General features: G+C 38.0%; 1 protein-coding gene across 3 annotated transcripts in view; it reads right to left on the bottom strand.

The window, feature by feature from the left end:
• Positions 1-4,009: 4,009 nt before the first annotated feature.
• The window catches only part of LOC121868427 (annulin-like), a 41,036-nt gene continuing 24,455 nt past the window's right edge, over positions 4,010-20,590 (bottom strand). For all 3 annotated transcript variants that reach the window (XM_042369065.1, XM_042369063.1, XM_042369064.1), the window contains 13 exons: positions 13,443-13,640; positions 12,693-12,811; positions 11,010-11,136; positions 10,365-10,594; positions 9,710-10,127; positions 9,157-9,322; positions 8,772-8,851; positions 8,305-8,449; positions 7,553-7,695; positions 6,409-6,569; positions 5,486-5,625; positions 4,880-5,058; positions 4,010-4,684 (listed from right to left, as the gene is read on the bottom strand). In XM_042369065.1, coding sequence (XP_042224999.1) covers positions 4,611-4,684; positions 4,880-5,058; positions 5,486-5,625; positions 6,409-6,569; positions 7,553-7,695; positions 8,305-8,449; positions 8,772-8,851; positions 9,157-9,322; positions 9,710-10,127; positions 10,365-10,594; positions 11,010-11,136; positions 12,693-12,811; positions 13,443-13,640 — 2,180 coding nt within the window. In that variant the 3' untranslated portion in view covers positions 4,010-4,610. The remainder of the gene's footprint in view (positions 4,685-4,879; positions 5,059-5,485; positions 5,626-6,408; positions 6,570-7,552; positions 7,696-8,304; positions 8,450-8,771; positions 8,852-9,156; positions 9,323-9,709; positions 10,128-10,364; positions 10,595-11,009; positions 11,137-12,692; positions 12,812-13,442; positions 13,641-20,590) is intronic.

The raw sequence follows: 20,590 nt of genomic DNA, 5'->3' as shown, positions 1-20,590 counted from the left end.
TTACGGTCGGACATACAGTGGCACTATTAACCACTCACTCCGGCGTGGTCCCAAGAGTATACGTCAGGTGGTCTATATATTTAGGTTTAATACACTGTCGGCAGCATAACTCGAGAATGAAAACAGCCAGTATTCATTCTTGACGTCACTCGCGTGTACAGTATATTGATCAGGACATTTAAGAGTTTCCGTGGTTTAAGGATCTTACAAAAGTTCAAGGTCACATCATTGGAAGCCTCACCAATCCGAGGTAGTTGGCACATTCCTTGGTGTAGGTAAGTGGAGTTAGCAACTGTAGCAGCAAAGTACATGATTCTGCATGACTTTTGGCAATTTAATACAGACTAGTGTTAGAACTAGTCATTGAACTTACAAGAACTTACTAAAAAATGCAAGGCTGTTCATATCGGTTGTATCAAGACTGCGAGAGAGAAAACTTGATAAACATGGAAAACAAACTCCAACAGTAATTTTCAGATTTCCGTCACTAAACAACCAAGACAGTTTACATTGGTGATTACCTACAGGTCCAAATTATCAGGTTTCTTAGATTCTTCCTTACCATGGGTAAGAGATCGTGTCTGGTAGCATAAAAATCTTGGCAGGGTATTATCCAAAGTTCAATTACAAAGGTATATACTTTATTACATTAGAAAATAGTCACAATGTTAAAATAGAGGAACAGACGATAACAACCTAAACAACACAACTACAAGGACCTACAACAACACACATTAGGTTTATCAAGAGCACATTAGGAGAAGTCCTGGTCTCATACTTAACTACTACATCGTAATTCTATATAACTATACATAAAAAAGCCCGGTATATAAAGTGACAATTAGAACACTTCAACACTGTGGGATTAAAATACTGTACTGTATTATTAATCGATTCATCAACTGTTTTAGGTGTGTTCTGTTATTAGTGTATAATTGTACATGGTATTTAAAGATCAATCCCATATGAAGACTAACATAAGGTAAAACAATACTGTACATGTTCTAATGCACACTGGCAGCCTCTTCGGTCGAGTGAAACGATGTGAATTTAACTCTTGATAAGTGAATTGGCTGTTAGTGGCCATAGAAATTGGATTGCTTGAACAGAAGTTTCAACATGGGGTTGATTTCTAGGTTGACAGTCACAGGACTATTATGAATCTTAAAAAATAAACACCAGTATGTGTTTATGAGGTGCCTTTTCAAGAGAGCTACAACTTTCAGAACACTCAAACTGTTAATTTTACTGACACTATAAAATTTGCTTATTTTTTCTGGCTGTAGATAAATTATTCAAACTTTAAATTCTTGTTGTAGCAGCTGTAGATCAACCATGTCATAATGTAGACATCACTGAAATTGCACCTAATATTCACATACTACTGTAATATAATGCACTCCTATTACAGTACAGTAACAAGATATACTGACACCATTGTAACTATTCATCTGTCTAAATTAAAACTTAGTCTTTACACAGCATTGTCAATAAAAAATAATACTGTCTTAATTTAAAAGGGAGAATCTAAATGAATTCAATAGTTTTATTATTTAAGAGCAATAAACTAAAGTAAACATAAGAGTCAACATCCTACACAATACTGAAATGTACTTCTCTGTAACCGTATATATCACGCGCCAGCAACTCTCGTTTTTACAGGGTATTAGTAGATGGAATAGAGGAGAGAAGGGGGGTTGGGGGGAGAGGGAAGGGGGAAGGGGAGGAGGAAGGGAAGGGGGAAGGGGAAGGGGGGGAGGGAAGAGGGAGGGAGGGAGGGGGAAGAGGGAGGGGGAGAGGGGGAGGGGGAGGGGGAGAGAGAGAGGAGGGGAGGGGAGGAGGGCAGGGGGAAAGGGAGGAGGGAGAGGGAGAGGAGGAGGGGAGGAAGAGGAGGAGGGGGAGGGAGGAGGAGAGGAGGAGGGAGGGAAGAGGAGAGGAGGGGAGGGAGGAGAGGGGGAGGGGAGAGGAGAGGGGAGAGAAGACAAAAGAAGAAAGAGGAGGAGGGTATTTTTCTAAAACTAGCCGAGGTTTTGTTTATGCCATCACCCAGGTCAAGTCACCTTGTACAGTACCTTAAGAAAATGACCACTCCTCTACCCTGGCTGCCAACACCTATGACTATTATTTTTTTGTTATTGTAGCTAGATACACTGGGATGTTTACACAGGTCTATTTTTTTTTAACATTGTCATGAAGAAATATTAATATCAAAATGCAGGATATAACACCATTTTGTAGTAATAACAAGTGCAGCGATGGGGTTCAGTTCCCTAGTCCTTGCATTCTTCCCCGTACAGTATATCAAACTCTCAGGGAAGGAACTCTAGAGAAGTCCCTGCTACTTTAGGGGAAAACCCTACTACTTCTCTTAACAAAACCCCTGACTAGCAGTGTGTATTACCTCTAAGCACCTACAATTCTGTCCTTATAAATATTATCAATACAGGAGTACAGTATGGTACAAGGAAAATACATAAAATTATAGCTCACCTAATCTTTTCCCTATCGATCACAATTCATTGGGTTCTTCACTGTAAGCTACAAGAGGATATAATGGGTGTGTGTTTGCTGCAACATCCAAGATTTATTTGAAATACCCTAAGTCGAGTATAACGAGTACAATGATGTGCACTTCTCTGCATACATCAATGATCTGAAACCTCCTCCTTGACTGGATATCCAAGAAGGGAATATTCGGTTTACATTGATAAATACATTGCTAAGTAATCTCATAACATATACAATGGTGAACCACATTTGTATGGACAAGAACTCCATACACATGAATTAACATCGATTTTAAAATGCTGTAGTGCAAGGCAAGAACCTGGTGTTCCTCCCCCACACAGCAAAACTTTGTCATGTGAATTGTGATGAACTGGGTCAAATTACAATTTATATTTACGCTATACAAAATAATAATAATATAGAACATCTTGACAGTAATAAGATTGAGTAAACGAATGAAAAGGAAAATGTTTGTGCATTATTTACTGTACGTACTCTTCTTTCCAGCAACCCTAAATTAAGAACGACAATACTTGAGGGAGTAAAATTAAATCTAAAATGCTGAAAGATACAGCAATCCTTATACCAATTACATCATTGAGACATCGAGTACACTCCTAAGGCACCTATTGCTCGTTAAGCTTACCAGGGACAAAGAGGACATTTCACAAGGTGTTGGCCTCCTCTAGAGAACTCTCCTGGGTCCACCACCTGATTGTATATGTAACTAGTCTTTTCTTTGGTTTATATAATACAAAAGCTGTTTATATAATGAACTACAAAAGCATATCTAATCAATTAGCTTCAAACTATCCTTAAATTATGGTATAATTGTAATATAAAAATTCTACAATAGCCATTTTTAATTAATATATATTCATTTGTCAATTTAAAATTCTTCCTATATATTACCTTCCACAATTGCAAATTAAAAGTCATTTGATATGCATATGGTAAAAGAATAATTTATTTTATTGATTATCTAACAAGAGAAAGGAAAAGAAGAAATAAAAAGGACAAGAAGAAGTTAGATTTTTTTTCTTCTTTTACCTAATAAAACAAATTACTGTACTGTACAATCCCAACTCTCAGGCTGGGAAAGGTTCACAAGCCTTAAAACACAAATCCTCCATACAGTACTGTGTGTGTTGTACGAGGTCACTACTTGGGTGGGTCACGATGGGATGAGTATGCATGTGTCACTCCCAATCCCACACAACATTGAAATCAATGGCCTTGTTATTTTACCAGTGTGTGTGTGTGTATACTGTAGGATTATGAGGGGTCAGCCAAGAGGTAATCCCGGCATGACTTCTCAAGAAAAACTACAAACTACAGCATTTGAATTACAGTTACACAACAGATCTACAGCCTTGAAAATTTAAAAAAATATTTAATAATCTTTACTTAAAAATCTCTATAAACAGAGTATTCATATCTCAACAATCTTGTCGTGTAAATAATCAGCGATTTTTTTTTCAACACTTGCACATAATTTTTCTGAACACTGTCACCATCAATGAGACCTAGTGGGATGAGAGAGGACATTCATAAAATCTATGGCATCTAGTTTAATCTATCTGCATAGTTAGCCTCTGCTAACTTGCCATTTAGGTTCACCTGTACAAAAATCAGAGAACAAGTTTCTTTTAAATATGAAGACTATTTAATAATTTCTGAATGAAAGTACAGTACCATAAAATCTTGATTATTTAGTGGTACAAGTTTGTATATGGTACAACCCAACCAACTAGGGAGTCAACCAGACGGGAGAATGATTGATGCAAAACAGTCTACCACATAGCCTAATTTTTCTCGGTACAAAATAGTAAATTACCATGTGGATGGACGAAAATCATCACTAGTAACTGCATTTTTACATAACTATCCTCCTCTAAATCAATAAAGCACAGTGTTCAGCTTAATCACGTGTTCCTCAGTTTTCTCTACCCACAAATGCTGCCTTTTCTTATCTCGAAATACACTGATCTTTTGAGAAATTCAATGGAAATAACTCCAAAACAGACATTTTCAGGACATTCAATGCAATCAACTCCAAAATGTCAGTGATCCTGTTTTCTCTTAAAGATTAATTATAATCCTTATGCTTCTTCACTGAGTGTTTCTTCCAGGATTTCCTCTGTGGTAGTGTTTGGGACGGCATCACTTGCGGCTGCTGTAAGTTTATAAATAAACCATCATAGTACAGGAATTTTTCAAGAGTGAAAAATATAAGTTACCGTACATTAAGAGAATTCAGAAAAAAATACAAAAAGTCAATTTCCACATAACATCAATGTCTTTCATTTCACAAATAAGCATGCAGTACAGTATACCTATTACCGGTAAGTTGTAATACAGTATCACTCACGTTGATCAGAACCATTGGAGTCCAAGGCAGGTACAGGAACCTCTGCCACCTCCAGTGTCAAGAGCCCATCAACATCCTCTAGCTGGCGGGAGTCAAACATGACGGTGAGAGTGCGTTCACCCCCAATGATCGGCTTCACCATGAACTCGCACTTTGCCTCACCACCAACAGGGATGCTCCTGGAAACCAAAGATAACATTTGAATTTTTCAAATAGAAGATTAATAATTTCTGATGTCATTGTAGAGTTCGGTTTCAAGTTGTGTATTTATTAAAGAGAGTCCCTGGTGTTGTTCATTAGCAGGAAAGCATATGTGTCCCATTACCCAAGTTAATAGATCTCAAGGTCCCTTACAGTTCATCTCTTGCCCTATTTCTATAATGACATTTACTCGAGAAATAAATACGCATGAAACAGTTGACTTCTGAACTTGACAGGTGGCGACCAAGATGAGAAAGTGCACCACCCAAACCAATTTTTACTCACTTGATGAAGGAGCAATTGTCAGTTTTCACATTTATAAAGTTAACTTAAAACTCATGATTTGGGATGATGTGAAATTGTGTACAGAGAGTACGTAAATACTGAATGAACAACAGAACTCACTCCTTCAGTTTGATGAATTGCACCCGGGTTAGTCCAGCACCCTGTATGATGAAGCGTCCTTGGGTGAGAGCCATCGGCAGGGGATTGGTGAATGATGCTGTACACTTTGTTTCCTTCCTTACCATCATCTCCCCTTCATGCTGTAGATCAAATGTCTTAAATTGTCAAATATCAGACACAAGATAAATTGAACATATTCATAGGGTAAAACAGACACCACCACTTATAACACAAAAATATACCCCATAGGAAGTGAAAATAGCTATCAATACTGTACCTAATAACATCACAAGCAAATGATAACACTTTACAACATCAGACAATATATAACCACACCAAAATATGTTGAAGTTACAGTGTTCATTTTTGGTGGATGTCAACGAAATATGATGCGGGAGGCTCAGACAATGACACAAACGATGTTGCTTTTTCCAGTACCTGTATATTTTCGGGACCATCCGTAAAAACAAAAAACAAAACGAACATAACATGTGCATTCAAAGTGGCGCTTTATTCCACAACTAAAATAAAACACAATAGAACATATTCACATAAATATGGGGTAACCTAATTTATATCTAAGAAAATATACACTCCAATACCCTATAACTTTTTAAGGCATTACTTTACTTCAACAGAAAAATGCTACATAGAATATCCTAACTATCAGAAGGAAAAAATAATGAAGAATATTCTGTAATCTTATAAAACACGGATTCTATTTATTGAAGAAAACTCGATTGAACTTCATTTAAGAACCTGTCCACAAAGACCTCTTTAAAGACGGGGAATTTACACCAAAAGTTAATGAATATAATCCAAGCACATTTTTCATCCACCAGTGGCAAAGAGGATAAGGTGTTAGGAGATACTGTGTAACTTGTAATGCTAACTGGTATGGTAAAGTTTTATAGTAAACTCACCTCGATCTTAATGTCAGGCTTTCTACAACGGAAGTCATCCTGAGCAAAGTATTCAAAGTCTGTCTGTTTGACCTTGGCCAGGCAGGAGAGGTTGAAGGCACACTGATCAGCAAGCTTGCAATAGTATTCAGTGAAGCTCACTTCCATCGTTACTGTCTCCTCTTAGGTAAGAAACAAAGAAAGATTGTAGGAAATATTTTAATTCCCAGTAACTAACTTTAAGACACACAAGATATATATTTTTTTTAATTCAATAACCCGAAATGATTACCGTACCATATTTTAGGATGTGCAATAAAACAAACCTAAAAATCAGTAGGGATAGTATAATCATTGTGAAGAATATGGATGTTCTTTGCTATGATATGATCTGATTATATTCCTACTGATTTTTAGGTTCCTGGTCATTGCACAACCTAAAACCTTATAATCATTTTGGGTTCTTGAATTAAAAAAAAAAAACTGTATTGTACTTTACATATACATACATCACCTCGACTTCTCGTCCATTACAATACTATGAAGGGTGGCTCAAGGGGTGTACAAACCTCCGTGAAAAAGACCATGGCAGAGAAAAGTGGTACAGTAAAAGACAAGTGTAGAAAGTGACAGAAGAGGTTAAGGACTTCCAGTAGAAACACCTTAACACTCTTCTTCATATCCCTTCATATTTTCAACTTGCATACAGAATGAATCCTTAACCTTCACATTGATTCACAAACCTACATCCAAATCTTTAAAGGGTGTACAGTATGACAATGAAAAACGGAAAATTTAGGTTGAGCTAAAGTAATACAGTATACTGTACTACATTGCCATAAATATGGTTTAAAAGAGAAAGATACAGAATTAATCCACCTTGATTTTGTAGGAAGAAGGCCTCCCTTAGCGGTCTAGAAGGACTTCATGACTTAAATTAAACCTAGTGGCCAGAAACCAGGACAAACAAATTCTACCTTTATATACTGTACCGTCATTCATTCTTATTGGTCCTTAACATACCGAGGTTCAAAACTTCTTTCCCAGATATAAATTACAACAGGATACAAAACAAATCACAGAACTGGTAAATATTAAGCTAGAGAAAAAATAAAACCAAATTGAGAAATGAAGCAAGGTGAACAATATGTGTGAGGTAACCTACTTGTGTATGGTTTGACTGTAATGTATTGTTTGTGCTTCTTGACCATCTCCTTGACAGCACCTGTATACATCACTGTGTCTGCTCTCAGTAGAATTTCCACATCAAAGTCTTTCCCACTCTTGTTGTGAACCACCACAGAGGACCTGTCAACCAAACACTAGTAAAAATATTTGCCCAAAGTAACAAATTTCTCTTAAAACACTCAATAGACCAGCTCCATTAATACAGGGTCATTTATTTATTCAAGAACCTGAAAGGATTACCATATTTTAGGATGTGTAATAACCAGGAACCAAAAAATCGGTAGGAATAAAGCCTTACCATATTAATTATCACTATACTCCTACAGTACTTTTTTAGGTTCCTGTTTATTGGACATCCAAAAATATAGTACTGTAGTCACTAGGGATTCTTGAAGAAAAAAGAAAAAGACCTTGTGAAATGTATCTACACATAAGTCAAAAGATATTAGCATAGATAATATGTACAATTACAGGTGGGGGTCGATATGCTCCGAAATTTTACGTGTGACTAGTGACAGCCCTCATATACCAAAATTTATCGTCCATGGTCTCATTGTTTCCCACAAAGTATGCACATATAGTTGTTTTAGCTACTGTACATTAGCAAGACTAATTATAAAAACACCAAATGGCTGAAAAGATCAATGAATCTTATACAGCTGAATCTAAACACACAGTGAACATTACATAGCATAATTAGACCACACAGGAACTTGCATCAGTACTTACGTGAAGGGTTGACCAATAACAATGTCATCATTCATTTGGAAATCAAACTCGACATCTTCTATTTCCTCGTTGAGATAATACCTGGCAAAGACATTCTCGCACCTCCTAAGGGCATCACGCATCACATTACGCTCCTCCTCCGACTCTGTGACAGAAGGGAGAAGTGGGTTAGACCTCTCAATCTTGTACTGTATCCCCTACCCCTATCTTAAAATCTCATTGTATCAAAATTATCAAAAGGTAAGAATGACAGTGTAAAAAATCAATTAAAAAACCAACACGAGCTAAATACCATACTGTGAAATGTAAAAAGAAGTGAAAGAATAATCAAAACTTAAAGCAGATACCGTAGGTGTTTGGGTAACAATACTAAGCAATGGAGTTTGAGAACATACGGTACAAAAATTATGAATACCAATAGAGAAAGAGCAGGATATAGGCGAGAAAAAAAAGTACTGGTATATCACCTTCGGCATATTTGTAGAGGTGAGTAACGTCATCGCGTATGTACCTGCCCACGGCTTTTGTACTCAGGAACTGGCCGATGCTGTAGATTAATTTTGGTACGATTAAAGAGTAGAAAATATAAAGGAAATGTAAAAAAGACCACTTACACAGCAGAATAATATGAATACCTGTATTAGTACCTATCAATCTTCAGGGTTTTTTTTTTTTTTTACGGTTTGCCATATATCAGTGTCAATGAGGTTCCAGAATTACGCATCAAAAGAGATTATACCACCAACAAAGTCATCAACTGCATTATGTGGTGACATCAACAAACAATTATGTATTATAATCACAGAACTATATCAAATAAGAACTACCAGTATGTGTGGGCTATAAACTCACCCGTCTGTCTTTTTCCCCAGGAGTTTCATGGGTTGGCAAGATCCACGGTACTTCCAGAACAACTTGTCAGCATTAACTTCGGCAAAGACAAATGGCACATCATATGATCGATGGATCTCCCCTTTCTTGATAGCAACCAGGGAAGCTGGTCCACAGCGATACTGACCTGCAGTAAAGAACGAATGTATAAAATTAATACTGTTGTGATAAAGACCATCATATATGAATAAATTGGGAGAAATATGGCTGTAATGCCCGACAGGAGTGGGTGAATGAAGTGACTAATGACTCGTTTATTTAAATTAATAAATTAAGAAGAGGTCGGATAAATGTTATTGCCAAATCTATTCAGAGGAGTCTCCTTGCCAAAGAATGAAGACCATTAAACCCAGATGTTCTGAACTGTTGGGAGTTATACGAGTGGGATTTCCTGACAAACACACTACAGACCTGGGATATACGAGTTTTGGTATATGTTCAATCTTATCACACCAGCCTTCACCTGTTATGCTGGGAAGAATAACATAAAATAATGACAATTAACTACACTCACCATCACTCTCCTCTTGAGGTGTAGCATCAATTGCCTGCCACCCATTGTAATCTGGTGCTAGGTCCTCCCTAGTCATCCACACCTCATTCCACACATGGAAGTTCCAAACAGAATCAGAGTTAAGGCGTTCAATCACTTCACCCTCATCGTCAAAGAAGTAATCAATGGTAAGGGAATTGTGAGTGTCGTGGGCAGAGGAGAAGTTTGTAATGGATCGACTAGGAATGCCCAGAGCCCTGCAGGCCGTTGTCACCACACCAGAGAACACCCAACATTGTCCATACTTGACTGGCTTCTTGGTCTTGTAGTACTCCTGAAGAATAAGTTGAGAACCCCTCCACTTGGTTGGAGGGCAGCCACCACTGTAGTCAGTGCTCCAGTTACCCACAAGAACACCTGCATCATCTGGGGAGTTTACCTGCAAGAGAAACATATTTCAACTATCAACCAAGACTAAGGTCTGTTGTAGTTTCTGCAGACCATAAAAATTAAAGTTTACATTAAGTTTCTCTACAATTTTTTTTTAATATTTCCACATTCAAAACACAAGGTCATTAACCATATCTATTCAGTTCCATAACAGTATGCAACTCATTATATCCTTCATTTCTAAACTGTATCATATATTGCAAAGTGTTGTATAAAGTCAACTCACCCCAGCAGATATAGCTCGGGTGACTTTGACTGGGTCACTTCTATTAGAAGGAGACATCTTGCACACCGATGTCAGTACATACAGCACACACTCCATGACATGCTCCTCAAACTGGGCAAAGTTCCATGGACAAGGTCTATGGCATTTTGTTGTTCCTCGCCAGATAAGTCCCGAGTCATTAAGGACATACTCTTTCTTCTCTGCATCACCCTCCAAGTACACGGCATCATCTGATGAAGATTACACACCAAGTTCTAAAATCATCTACAGTATACCAAAGATTAAATATTAAAATCAATATTATCCACAAACAATTACATATTAAATTTAGAATTCCTATGTCCATGTTGGCTTATACAGGTACACAAGGTGAAGACAGGCATGCATGAGGATATAAATTCATGTACATTAGTGTACTGGACAGTAATGGGAATATTGAAACTATCAACAGTGAATCTTGAATTTCATGCTACTTAGAAAAGACCAGTGTAATATTCTGTACAGTACTGGTACCTACACAGTACAAGAACTACATAACTTTCATACTATCATCCAAAGAACATCCGTGGAGAAAATGAAGGAAATCAATACTCCTGGTGTTAGCTGTCCACTCCACCTTTACCCTAAAAAATAACTTAATTTTACCTTCACACCAGGGATTGAAGAGGACGAAGAACGTGTCACTGCAGGGGAAACTGTGGACCTTGTCGCCCGATTTAACATCCACCTCCAACTTCCACTCACCAACAATGGCTTTACTGGATGTATTTACCTGTAACACAAAAGTATTTTAGTACAGTATAGTATCATATAGTACTGTAAATGCATATTGCCCTGTGGGATCTTGCATTGACCATTGTCTAAAATGATTCTCGATCGACCAAAACAACAGAGAATGTAATGCAAACTACATCTATGGAGTTCAGGCATATTTTTATGTAGCTCAAAACATTTCTGTTAGATGGTCAAAGATGGAAGGAAACACCATAGTGATGGCTGTCACTTTACTGCAAGATCCTTATATGAATCGACTGTTACACACCGAATCCATGGGGTCCACACAGTGCACACCAACTGCTCCCGTCCACTGCCATGCAACGCCCAACTCCTGTACTCACAGTTCCCTCCACATGATTGTATAATAATTAACATGACCTTATGCAATCTAATAATAAAAAGTAACAATGGAAGAGGCAAGGCAAAACAACTAAACCTTAATCATTCTATACTTGGATAAAGAGCAGCCATTCAACTATGACCAACACTAATTACCAAGCACTACACACACAAAAATATTAATTTTCACTATTGTATTACAGTAACAACTTTATTATCAAACCGGAAAAGAAATACCATAGTAATAAAGACAAATTATTAAAAAATCTGCCAGCCATCCAGGGCATTTAAAGAGTCACTGAGTGCACAGGTCTTGAGCTGTTGCAATGCTAGAGGTGCCAAAGGTATTGAGGACAGCAAAGGGCCTGGATGGGTAAAACTGTACTATGGCAAGAAGGTGCCTCTTATTCTGGAGTGACAGACAGCCACTCCCAACCAGCCTCACTATATACGGACTATGCGGGAGAGATTCCAAAATAGTCTGTTCTGTACCAGGTTTTGTTGGATAAGTTCTGGACTTGGACCTGGGCTCCAGGTAATGGGTAAGGTCCCTGGAGTTCCCTCACACCACTGGACCACCTCCTCGTGTGCTTGAGGCACCTGGAGCTCTCGCCCGAGTTGGAATGTTGGGGTACTGAAGGAGTGCTCGAGACCTTGTCAGTAGCAAAGCTACCATTTGTCCCTGTGTTGTCACAGACCAGCCTCTTCCCTGTTTTCACAGCTGTCTCCACCCACCTCTAGGATTGGGGGTACCGAGCAGAAGACAGGCATATGGCAACTCCCCATTTCTTAAAGAAAGTTGTCATCTCCTCAGGGGCCCCCACCGAGTAAAGAAGTTCGTGAGCTGAGCCACGAGTCTGCTAACCTGTCAGCATAGGCTAGGTACATTTCAGATAACAATGAGGAGGACATGGACGACATTGAAGCTCTCCAATTGTCAACTGATGAGAGGAGGAAGGGACAGAGGATCCCCATCCTCCAGTTAAGCAGAGAAGCTTCACTTCCACAACAAGGCCAAGGGGTTCAGGAAAACGGGACAATGCATAAAAAATGTTACCGACCTCCCAAGCAGCTAACGAGCTAATCTGTGGTGAAGAGGATAAAAGTAATAAGTAATACACACAATAACTAATGAATTAACTGAAGGTAAGCAGGCCTTAACAAATCTCGTCTATAACAGGAAAGACCTCCTTAGAGTTTATAGTACAGTACCTTGAGAGTGATGGAACAGTCTGTTATATCCTCCACACTCGCCGACCAACCGTTGCAAGGTTCTACACCAATACCAATGCCCACAAGAGTCTGGTTACCGAAATTAGGATTCTTTGCATCTAGAAAAAAAGATGCAGTAATTATTGCACAAAGAAAGAAGACCATTAAATCTAACTACAGGTATTGGTTAACCTCTATCTATCTTGTCTTTAATTGATCAGTGAATAAAGTACTGCACTTTTTCTTTCATTTTCGTAACTGCAATAGACAAGAGTTGTAAAAAAAACAAAAACATTTAGACCTCAGAATTAAATAGAAATGGTGCCTGGAATGACATAGGACCTACATTATGTACCAAAATGCTTGAAAACGGAAAATTGCATGGTCTCCCTTAAAATACAGTTTTCTTTGAAGATATATTTCTCATTGACCAAGAACAAAATTTAGTCGATAGATATACAGACAGACAAGATAGATAAGTAAATAGATAAATATTCAGTAAAATAGTCATAAATTTACACCAACTCAGCATATATGTAGGAAATAGAGGTACATAATATATATAGAACTATAAACAAAAATAACGTTACATTTATATAGTGATGCAGCTGACCGTAAACAGTGAAGTTTTATAATTATTAGATTTGAAAAAATCCTCGACAATTCTACTTATAGGAGGGAGGGAGGGAGAGAGAGAGAGAATAAATAAAGTCAGTAAGAGACCCTTCCTCTATCCCATTTTCTTCTTACCCACAACAGAGAAAACGAGGGAGATTTTATCCTTATCCTCATCCATCTTCTGGTTAGTCTCGAGGACAATGGTGAATTCTTGGCCTCGCCGCAAGACCAGACGAGGCTTTTCCCGCTCCATCAACTCGTACTGGGCAGTGTGGTGTAGGGGGCCATTATCACACGTCTTCCAATCGAACTTCTTCACTATTAGGAAGTCTGCCAAGGTGATAAGAGGGGCGTGAGAATATACCACCACCGCCACCAATAATAATAATAATAATAATAATAATAATAATAATAATAATAATAATAATAATAATAATAATAATAATAATAATAACTAGAAATACGTGTTAGTAATAACTAGAAATAATAACTAGCAATAGTAAAAAAAATAGTAATTGATAATATCAATAATCTAATATTAACACTGGTTAACACAAACACAAGTGACATGGACAATATTCCCTGGCTAAAATTCCCCAACCACTCGGCAATATAAATAAAAAACGCCGAAAATACAACTATTGTTCAGTTTTATTACGGTTTATATACTGTGTATAAATTAGTATAAAATTTAAACGGGTAATAAGACTATCTTCGTTATACGTTAACTTACAGGTTTAATGAACTATCTGGAGACTATCATTATACTTTCATCATGTCTACTGCAAAAATAAATTAAATAAATAAATTTGGTGAAATACATAGGTTACTACATGACTAACGGGTTATGAATAGCATGAGTTGAGACAAGAACGTTCCTGTCTTGTACGGGAGTATGACCTGGCAGGTACGTCGTGTATGTTACACGTGCATCTCAGAGCGGGTCTGGCGGCCTTGCAAGTAGGAAATGTCTACACTAATTGTCAAAGGTCTATCATATATTATATGCTATACTACTGTACACGAACGTATCACTTAATAAAAAAAAACGTAGAATTTTACAGGATGTATTAATTCTTGTTCCAATTACACTAAGAAACTTAAATTGCAACTCCATATTTCCAGAGTCTAGAAGAAAAAATCCCGGGACAAGGACTGGTGTTATCCCGGGACAAGGACTGGTGTTATCCCGGGACAAGGACTGGTGTTATCCCGGGACAAGGACTGGTGTTATCCCGGGACAAGGACTGGTGTTATCCCGGGACAAGGACTGGTGTTATCCCGGGACAGAAGAAACTTCGGGCAACCAGTAACCCTAGTTGGAGGCCTTTGAAACACGGTGTTATAGGAAGCTACACTGACATAAAAACAAATGAAGTACTAAGATTAGCAAAAACTTCAGGAGAAATACTTTAAATGTACAGAAAAATAATAAAAATGATACTTTGGTCATATACTGTAACTAGGGATGGGGAGATAATAAATATTAACTGGCAGAGTTGTGGGTAGGAGGGCCAGGGGATGGCACAGACTAATAAGGTGGACGACTGAAATTAAAAACTCTGTCCACAGTGAATACAAGCAAGACCTTGGAGGTTTGGTAAAAACAGCCCGAGACCGTTTACAGTGGAGGACTGTGGTCGCCAACCTTAAGATATGTGAACGGTACTCTATTGGTTGAAGTACCAGTTAAGGAATAAAATCAATATATAGATTCTTTCCGAAAATAAGAAGGATAAAAGTTAATTTTCTGCTGAAGTATGGTCAACATGTTAGGGGTCTTCTACTCGGTTAAGAGGAATATTAACAGTAGTAAGACAAGAATGTGAACTACTATAGGGTGCTGGGAGCCGGGCAGCTGTCCCCTATAATCCTTATATCACCCCACATAGAGGCCCCTCATCGGCTTGGTGACTCTCAAAAAGAGTTAATTACATCTTAATAGACGTCCTCAACGGTGGGTCTTTCACGGGGTCTCCCTCACTTGATATATATATATATATATATATATATATATATATATATATATATATATATATATATATATATATATATATATATATATATATATATATATATATATATATATATATATATATATATATATATATATATATATATATATATATATATATATATATATATATATATACACAGTAGAGGGTGACCTGTCATAATCACAGCCTCCTGTAGTTAAGAGGCGGAAGGGGAATATGTGTACTATGAACCTGTTGTATGGAAGACTGTACAACTACGAGAGTACTTTTAAGTTAATTATATACAGTGAACAGTTGCGGAAATGTGTTCCTACGCCCTTGTGGTAACCCCTGCCTCCAAACGGCACGTTACAGTAGTGTCACTGTTTATGAATGAATGGGTATTGGTCGTGTAACGGACGTCATTGGTGGATAGGTTTGCTATAGGTCATACAAGGTGGCTGTTTGGAGAGACAGGTTACCACTTGGGGATGAGAAGCATTTCCGCAATTGTACTACGAACTTCTACCATATTTAAAGATAATCGCAATATTCCAAGGTTTGTCGCGAGGTAACAAAATTAAAAATAATCTTTGTTGATATACTGTATATAATATGCTAGTTAGTGGAAACATCTTCAAACTATCCCCACATTGAGCAAAGTTCTTCAGGTACTGTATACATACAAACTTGCATATAACATACAGAACACACATTATAAACACATAAAAGCACGTACACACGCGGTTATCACATGACAGTGAGCGGGCCATTATTGCGTCACTTAGCACCAGATGCACTCAACGTTACGAGACGCACTCTGTCACTAACTGGGTATGACCATGAAATATAAGTCCTAAATAGCATATAATAAATTAATACCGAACTAAAGCAGGAATTATGATCTCCAGATAAATAAAGATAAAATAAGAAAACAGTAAATAAATGGGAGACAGGGTAGACAATCTAATTTCAGTTAATGTAATCAAGTCTACTTCTAGAATTTTGTTAAGAAAAAATAGCTTTACTAATTAATTGGACACGAGAGAATACTTTTGAATACGATTTTCCTGTAGAAGAAACCGCATTAATGGAGATACTGTTACGTTTACAAAGGTTATATGGTTAGTGTAGTAATTCAATGACGAAGGCCTTAAGAAACTAATATAAAACAAGAACAATTGTCGTCCCAACAACATAACGTGAGAACTCAAGAACAGGACGGTCAAATTTAAACTGATTATTCTGCACTCAAATTACAGCAAGGTCAGTCTTACTAAACTCCCAGTCACAGTGACAACGTGTTAATATTGTTGTTGAGGCCTTATTTATTATCGTTATTAATGGTTTAAACACCAATATGAATTAAATTTTACTTTTCAAACACGACAATTTGATAAACCCATAACCGTAACGAATTTTCTAGTATTGCAAAACTCGAGCCGAATGAAGAGATAGAAGTTTGAAGCGCTATTTAAATGATTAGGAATAACAAATTAAAATGAATAATGTACCTAAATTCACCTATGGAGTAGGGGCCGCTGAGTGAGGGTGAGGAGGGGAGCGGGGTTAACAGTATTTATGGTCGTTCCTAATTCCAGGACAAAGGAGGCTCCGCACACACAAACACCTGACCTCATAATTATTTCCAGGATATACAGACGGACGAACGGGAAAGGTGGGCGAGCATTCCAGGTTACCCCTCCAAAGACAGCGGGGAGTGGACAATAACAATGTACCTCCCCTACCCTACCTTTTCCAACTGGTGGACGATTTCCGCGTGGGGGATATTATTTTAGGTGCGGTTTACCACAGTGAGTCACGGTGCATTGCATTATGATTCATGAAATCCACTGGTCGGTGCCGCTATATAATCTGTTATTGTATAAACCTCCTTCATTATTCATCATCATCATCATTATTATTATTATTATTATTATTATTATTATTATTATTGAATACAGACGTTTGTTACTGGGGATTATCCAAGTCGAATTGGACTGGAAATTATGTTAACTTTTCTAATTTCACGGCAATAAATTAGAATATTCATCATCATCACTTATTTTCATTGTAATTACACACACACAGTCTCGTTCAAGATTCTTCGAACACTGCTTGAGACAGCTGGCAACTTAAGGCCGTTTGTTTACTATAGTACGTAGTAAAAATTATGAATGAATGTAAAGGTTATCGGTGATTGGTTACTTAGTTCCCTGTTGCTTCAGTAATGGTTGGGCTTTGTTTCGTATTATATTCTACTACGTACTACAGTAAACAAACGGCCTTGAATGCCAGCTGTCTCCAGCAGTATTCGAAGAATCTTGAACGAGACTACGCGTTTGTTACGGCACGCACTCTCCATGTATACAGTATTAGGAACACAAATACTTCTATGTCAAGCATGTGTTGTATTATCTGTAAATATTAGGGACAAACAAAACGGGGAAAATATTATCCACTCTGATGTACTTAAACCCCTTAAACCTATGACGCGGTTTATATTATTCGTCGTGTAAGCCCATGAAGCTGTTTACAGTACCATGCTGTGTAAACCCATGAAGCTGTTTACAGTACCATGCCGTGTAAACCCATGAAGCTGTTTACAGTACCATGTTGTGTAAACCCATGAAGCTGTTTACAGTACCATGCCGTGTAAACCCATGAAGCTGTTTACAGTACCATGCCATGTAAACCCATGAAGCTGTTTACAGTACCATGCCGTGTAAACCCATGAAGCTGTTTACAGTACCATGCCATGTAAACCCATGAAGCTGTTTACAGTACCATGCTGTGTAAACCCATGAAGCTGTTTACAGTACCGTGTTGTGTAAACCCATGAAGCTGTTTACAGTACCATGCTGTGTAAACCCATGAAGCTGTTTACAGTACCACGCCGTGTAAACCCATGAAGCTGTTTACAGTACCATGCCATGTAAACCCATGAAACTGTTTACAGTACCATGCCGTGTAAACCCATGAAGCTGTTTACAGTACCACGCCGTGTAAACCCATGAAGCTGTTTACAGTACCACATAAAGTACCATGAAGCTGTTACAACCATGTCGTGTAAACCCATGAAGCTGTTTACAGTACCATGCCGTGTAAACCCATGAAGCTGTTTACAGTACCATGCCGTGTAAACCCATGAAGCTGTTTACAGTACCATGCCGTGTAAACCCATGAAGCTGTTTACAGTACCATGCCGTGTAAACCCATGAAGCTGTTTACAGTACTTGCCGTGTAAACCCATGAAGCTGTTTACAGTAACAACGTATAAACCCATGAAGCTGTTTACAGTACCATGCCGTGTAAGCCCATGAAGCTGTTTACAGTACCATGCTGTGTAAACCCATAAAGCTGTTTACAGTACCATGCTGTGTAAACTCATGAAACGGTTTACATTACCATGAAGCGGTTTACACTACCACGCGTAAACCCATGGAACAGTTTAGAACATAAGAACGGAGGAAACTGCAGCGGGCCTATTGACCCATACTGGGCAGTCCCGTTTATACCCAACCCCTATTGCTCATATAAGCATCCAACCTATGTTTGAAGCTATTCAGCGTATTCGAGTTAATGATGATATTTGGTAACTTGTTCCATTTATCCACTACTCTGTTTCCAAACCAGTGTTTACCTATTTCACGACGAAATATAAATTTGTCTAATTTGAAATCCTTGTTACGAGTTCGCTCCTGGTTGGATAGTTTGAGTACCTTTGTAATGTCCCCTTTCTTTAAGCCTGACTTCCATTTATTCACCTCTATCATGTCGCCCCTCACTCTACGTCTCTCGAGGGAGTGCAAATTAAGATGCTTTAACCTGTGTCTGTACTCAAGGTTCCTGATGCCCGGGATTAGTCTTGTCATTCTCCTCTGGATTCTTTCCAAGGATTCTATATCCATTCTGTAATACGGTGACCAGAACTGAACTGCGTAATCCAGGTGAAGTCTCACAAGCGCTAGATATAATTTTAAGATGACCTCGCTAGTCCTGTAACTAACACTCCTTTGTATGAACCCAAGTACTGTATTAGCCTTGTTACGAGCAAAAACACATTGTTTACTTGGCTTAAGATTCCTATTTATCATTACTCCTAAATCTCTCTCGCAGTCGGATTCCACAATGGCATCGTTGTTCATCTGGTAACTGGTTTCCCTGTTTACATCTTCTATACTAAATACTTAAAATTTGTCCACATTGAATTTCATCTGCCATTTTTCAGACCATTCGAAAAATTTTTTTAGATCTTCTTGTAGTTTTGCAGAGTCCTCGTCAGATTTAATTACACGTCCTATTTTAGTGTCATCAGCAACTTTACTTATGTTGCTGTCTATGCCAATATCTATGTCATTTATGTATATAATAAATAATAATGGTCCAAGTACTGAGCCTTGGGGAACTCCACTAGTGACGTTGCTCCAATGAGATTTAGTGCCGTTTATGCTCACTCGCTGTTTCCTGTCCCGTAACCATGCCCTAATCCATTTAAGGATATTACCTTTGATGCCATGCGCTTCTACCTTTCTAATTAGTCTTTCGTGGGGGACTCTGTCGAAGGCTTTGCTAAAGTCGAGATATACCACATCATAATTGTGCCCCTCGTCCACCGATTCGAAAACTGATGAAAAGAATGTTAATAGATTAATTAGACATGAACGCCCGCTTGTGAAGCCATGTTGGGAATCATTGATCAACTTGTGCTTCTCCAGGTGGCTTCGAATAGAGTTTGAAATGATTGATTCTAGTAATTTGCCTACTATTGATGTTAGACTGATTGGGCGGTAGTTAGAGGATAGTGATCTATCCCCCCCCTCTTGAAAATCGGTATTACATTCGCTATCCTCCAGGATTCTGGTGCTACACCTGTTTTTAATGACATGTTAAACAACTCTGCTAATGGCATACTAAGCTCTTCCTTACATTCCTTTAATACTCTGGCAAATATCTCATCGGGACCAAGTGACTTATTAGGCTTCAGTTTGTCTATTTGCTTATTAACAACATTACTAGTCACTACTATCTCACTTAATTTGTTTTCTTCACTATCTCTGAATAGAGTCGGTGCCTCGGGTATCATGTTTAAATTTTCGGTGGTGAAAACTGTTGAAAAATATTTATTCAGATTATTGCTCATTTCTCCGTCGTTATCAGTTAGCTCGCCGGTATCTGAACGTGTTGGTCCAATCTTATCTCGTGTTTTAGTTTGAGACATTTGGTAGAATCCTCTGGGGTTTGTCTTCGCCTCCCTTGCTATCTTCAGTTCATTATTTCTCTTTGAAGCAATATAAAAAATAA

Source organism: Homarus americanus, unplaced genomic scaffold (assembly GCF_018991925.1).
Source record: "Homarus americanus isolate GMGI-L3 unplaced genomic scaffold, GMGI_Hamer_2.0 scaffold19318, whole genome shotgun sequence".
Taxonomy (NCBI): Eukaryota; Metazoa; Arthropoda; class Malacostraca; order Decapoda; family Nephropidae; genus Homarus; species Homarus americanus.
The sequence above is the reverse complement of the archived record's forward strand: the minus strand, read 5'-3'. Positions and strand labels throughout refer to the sequence as shown.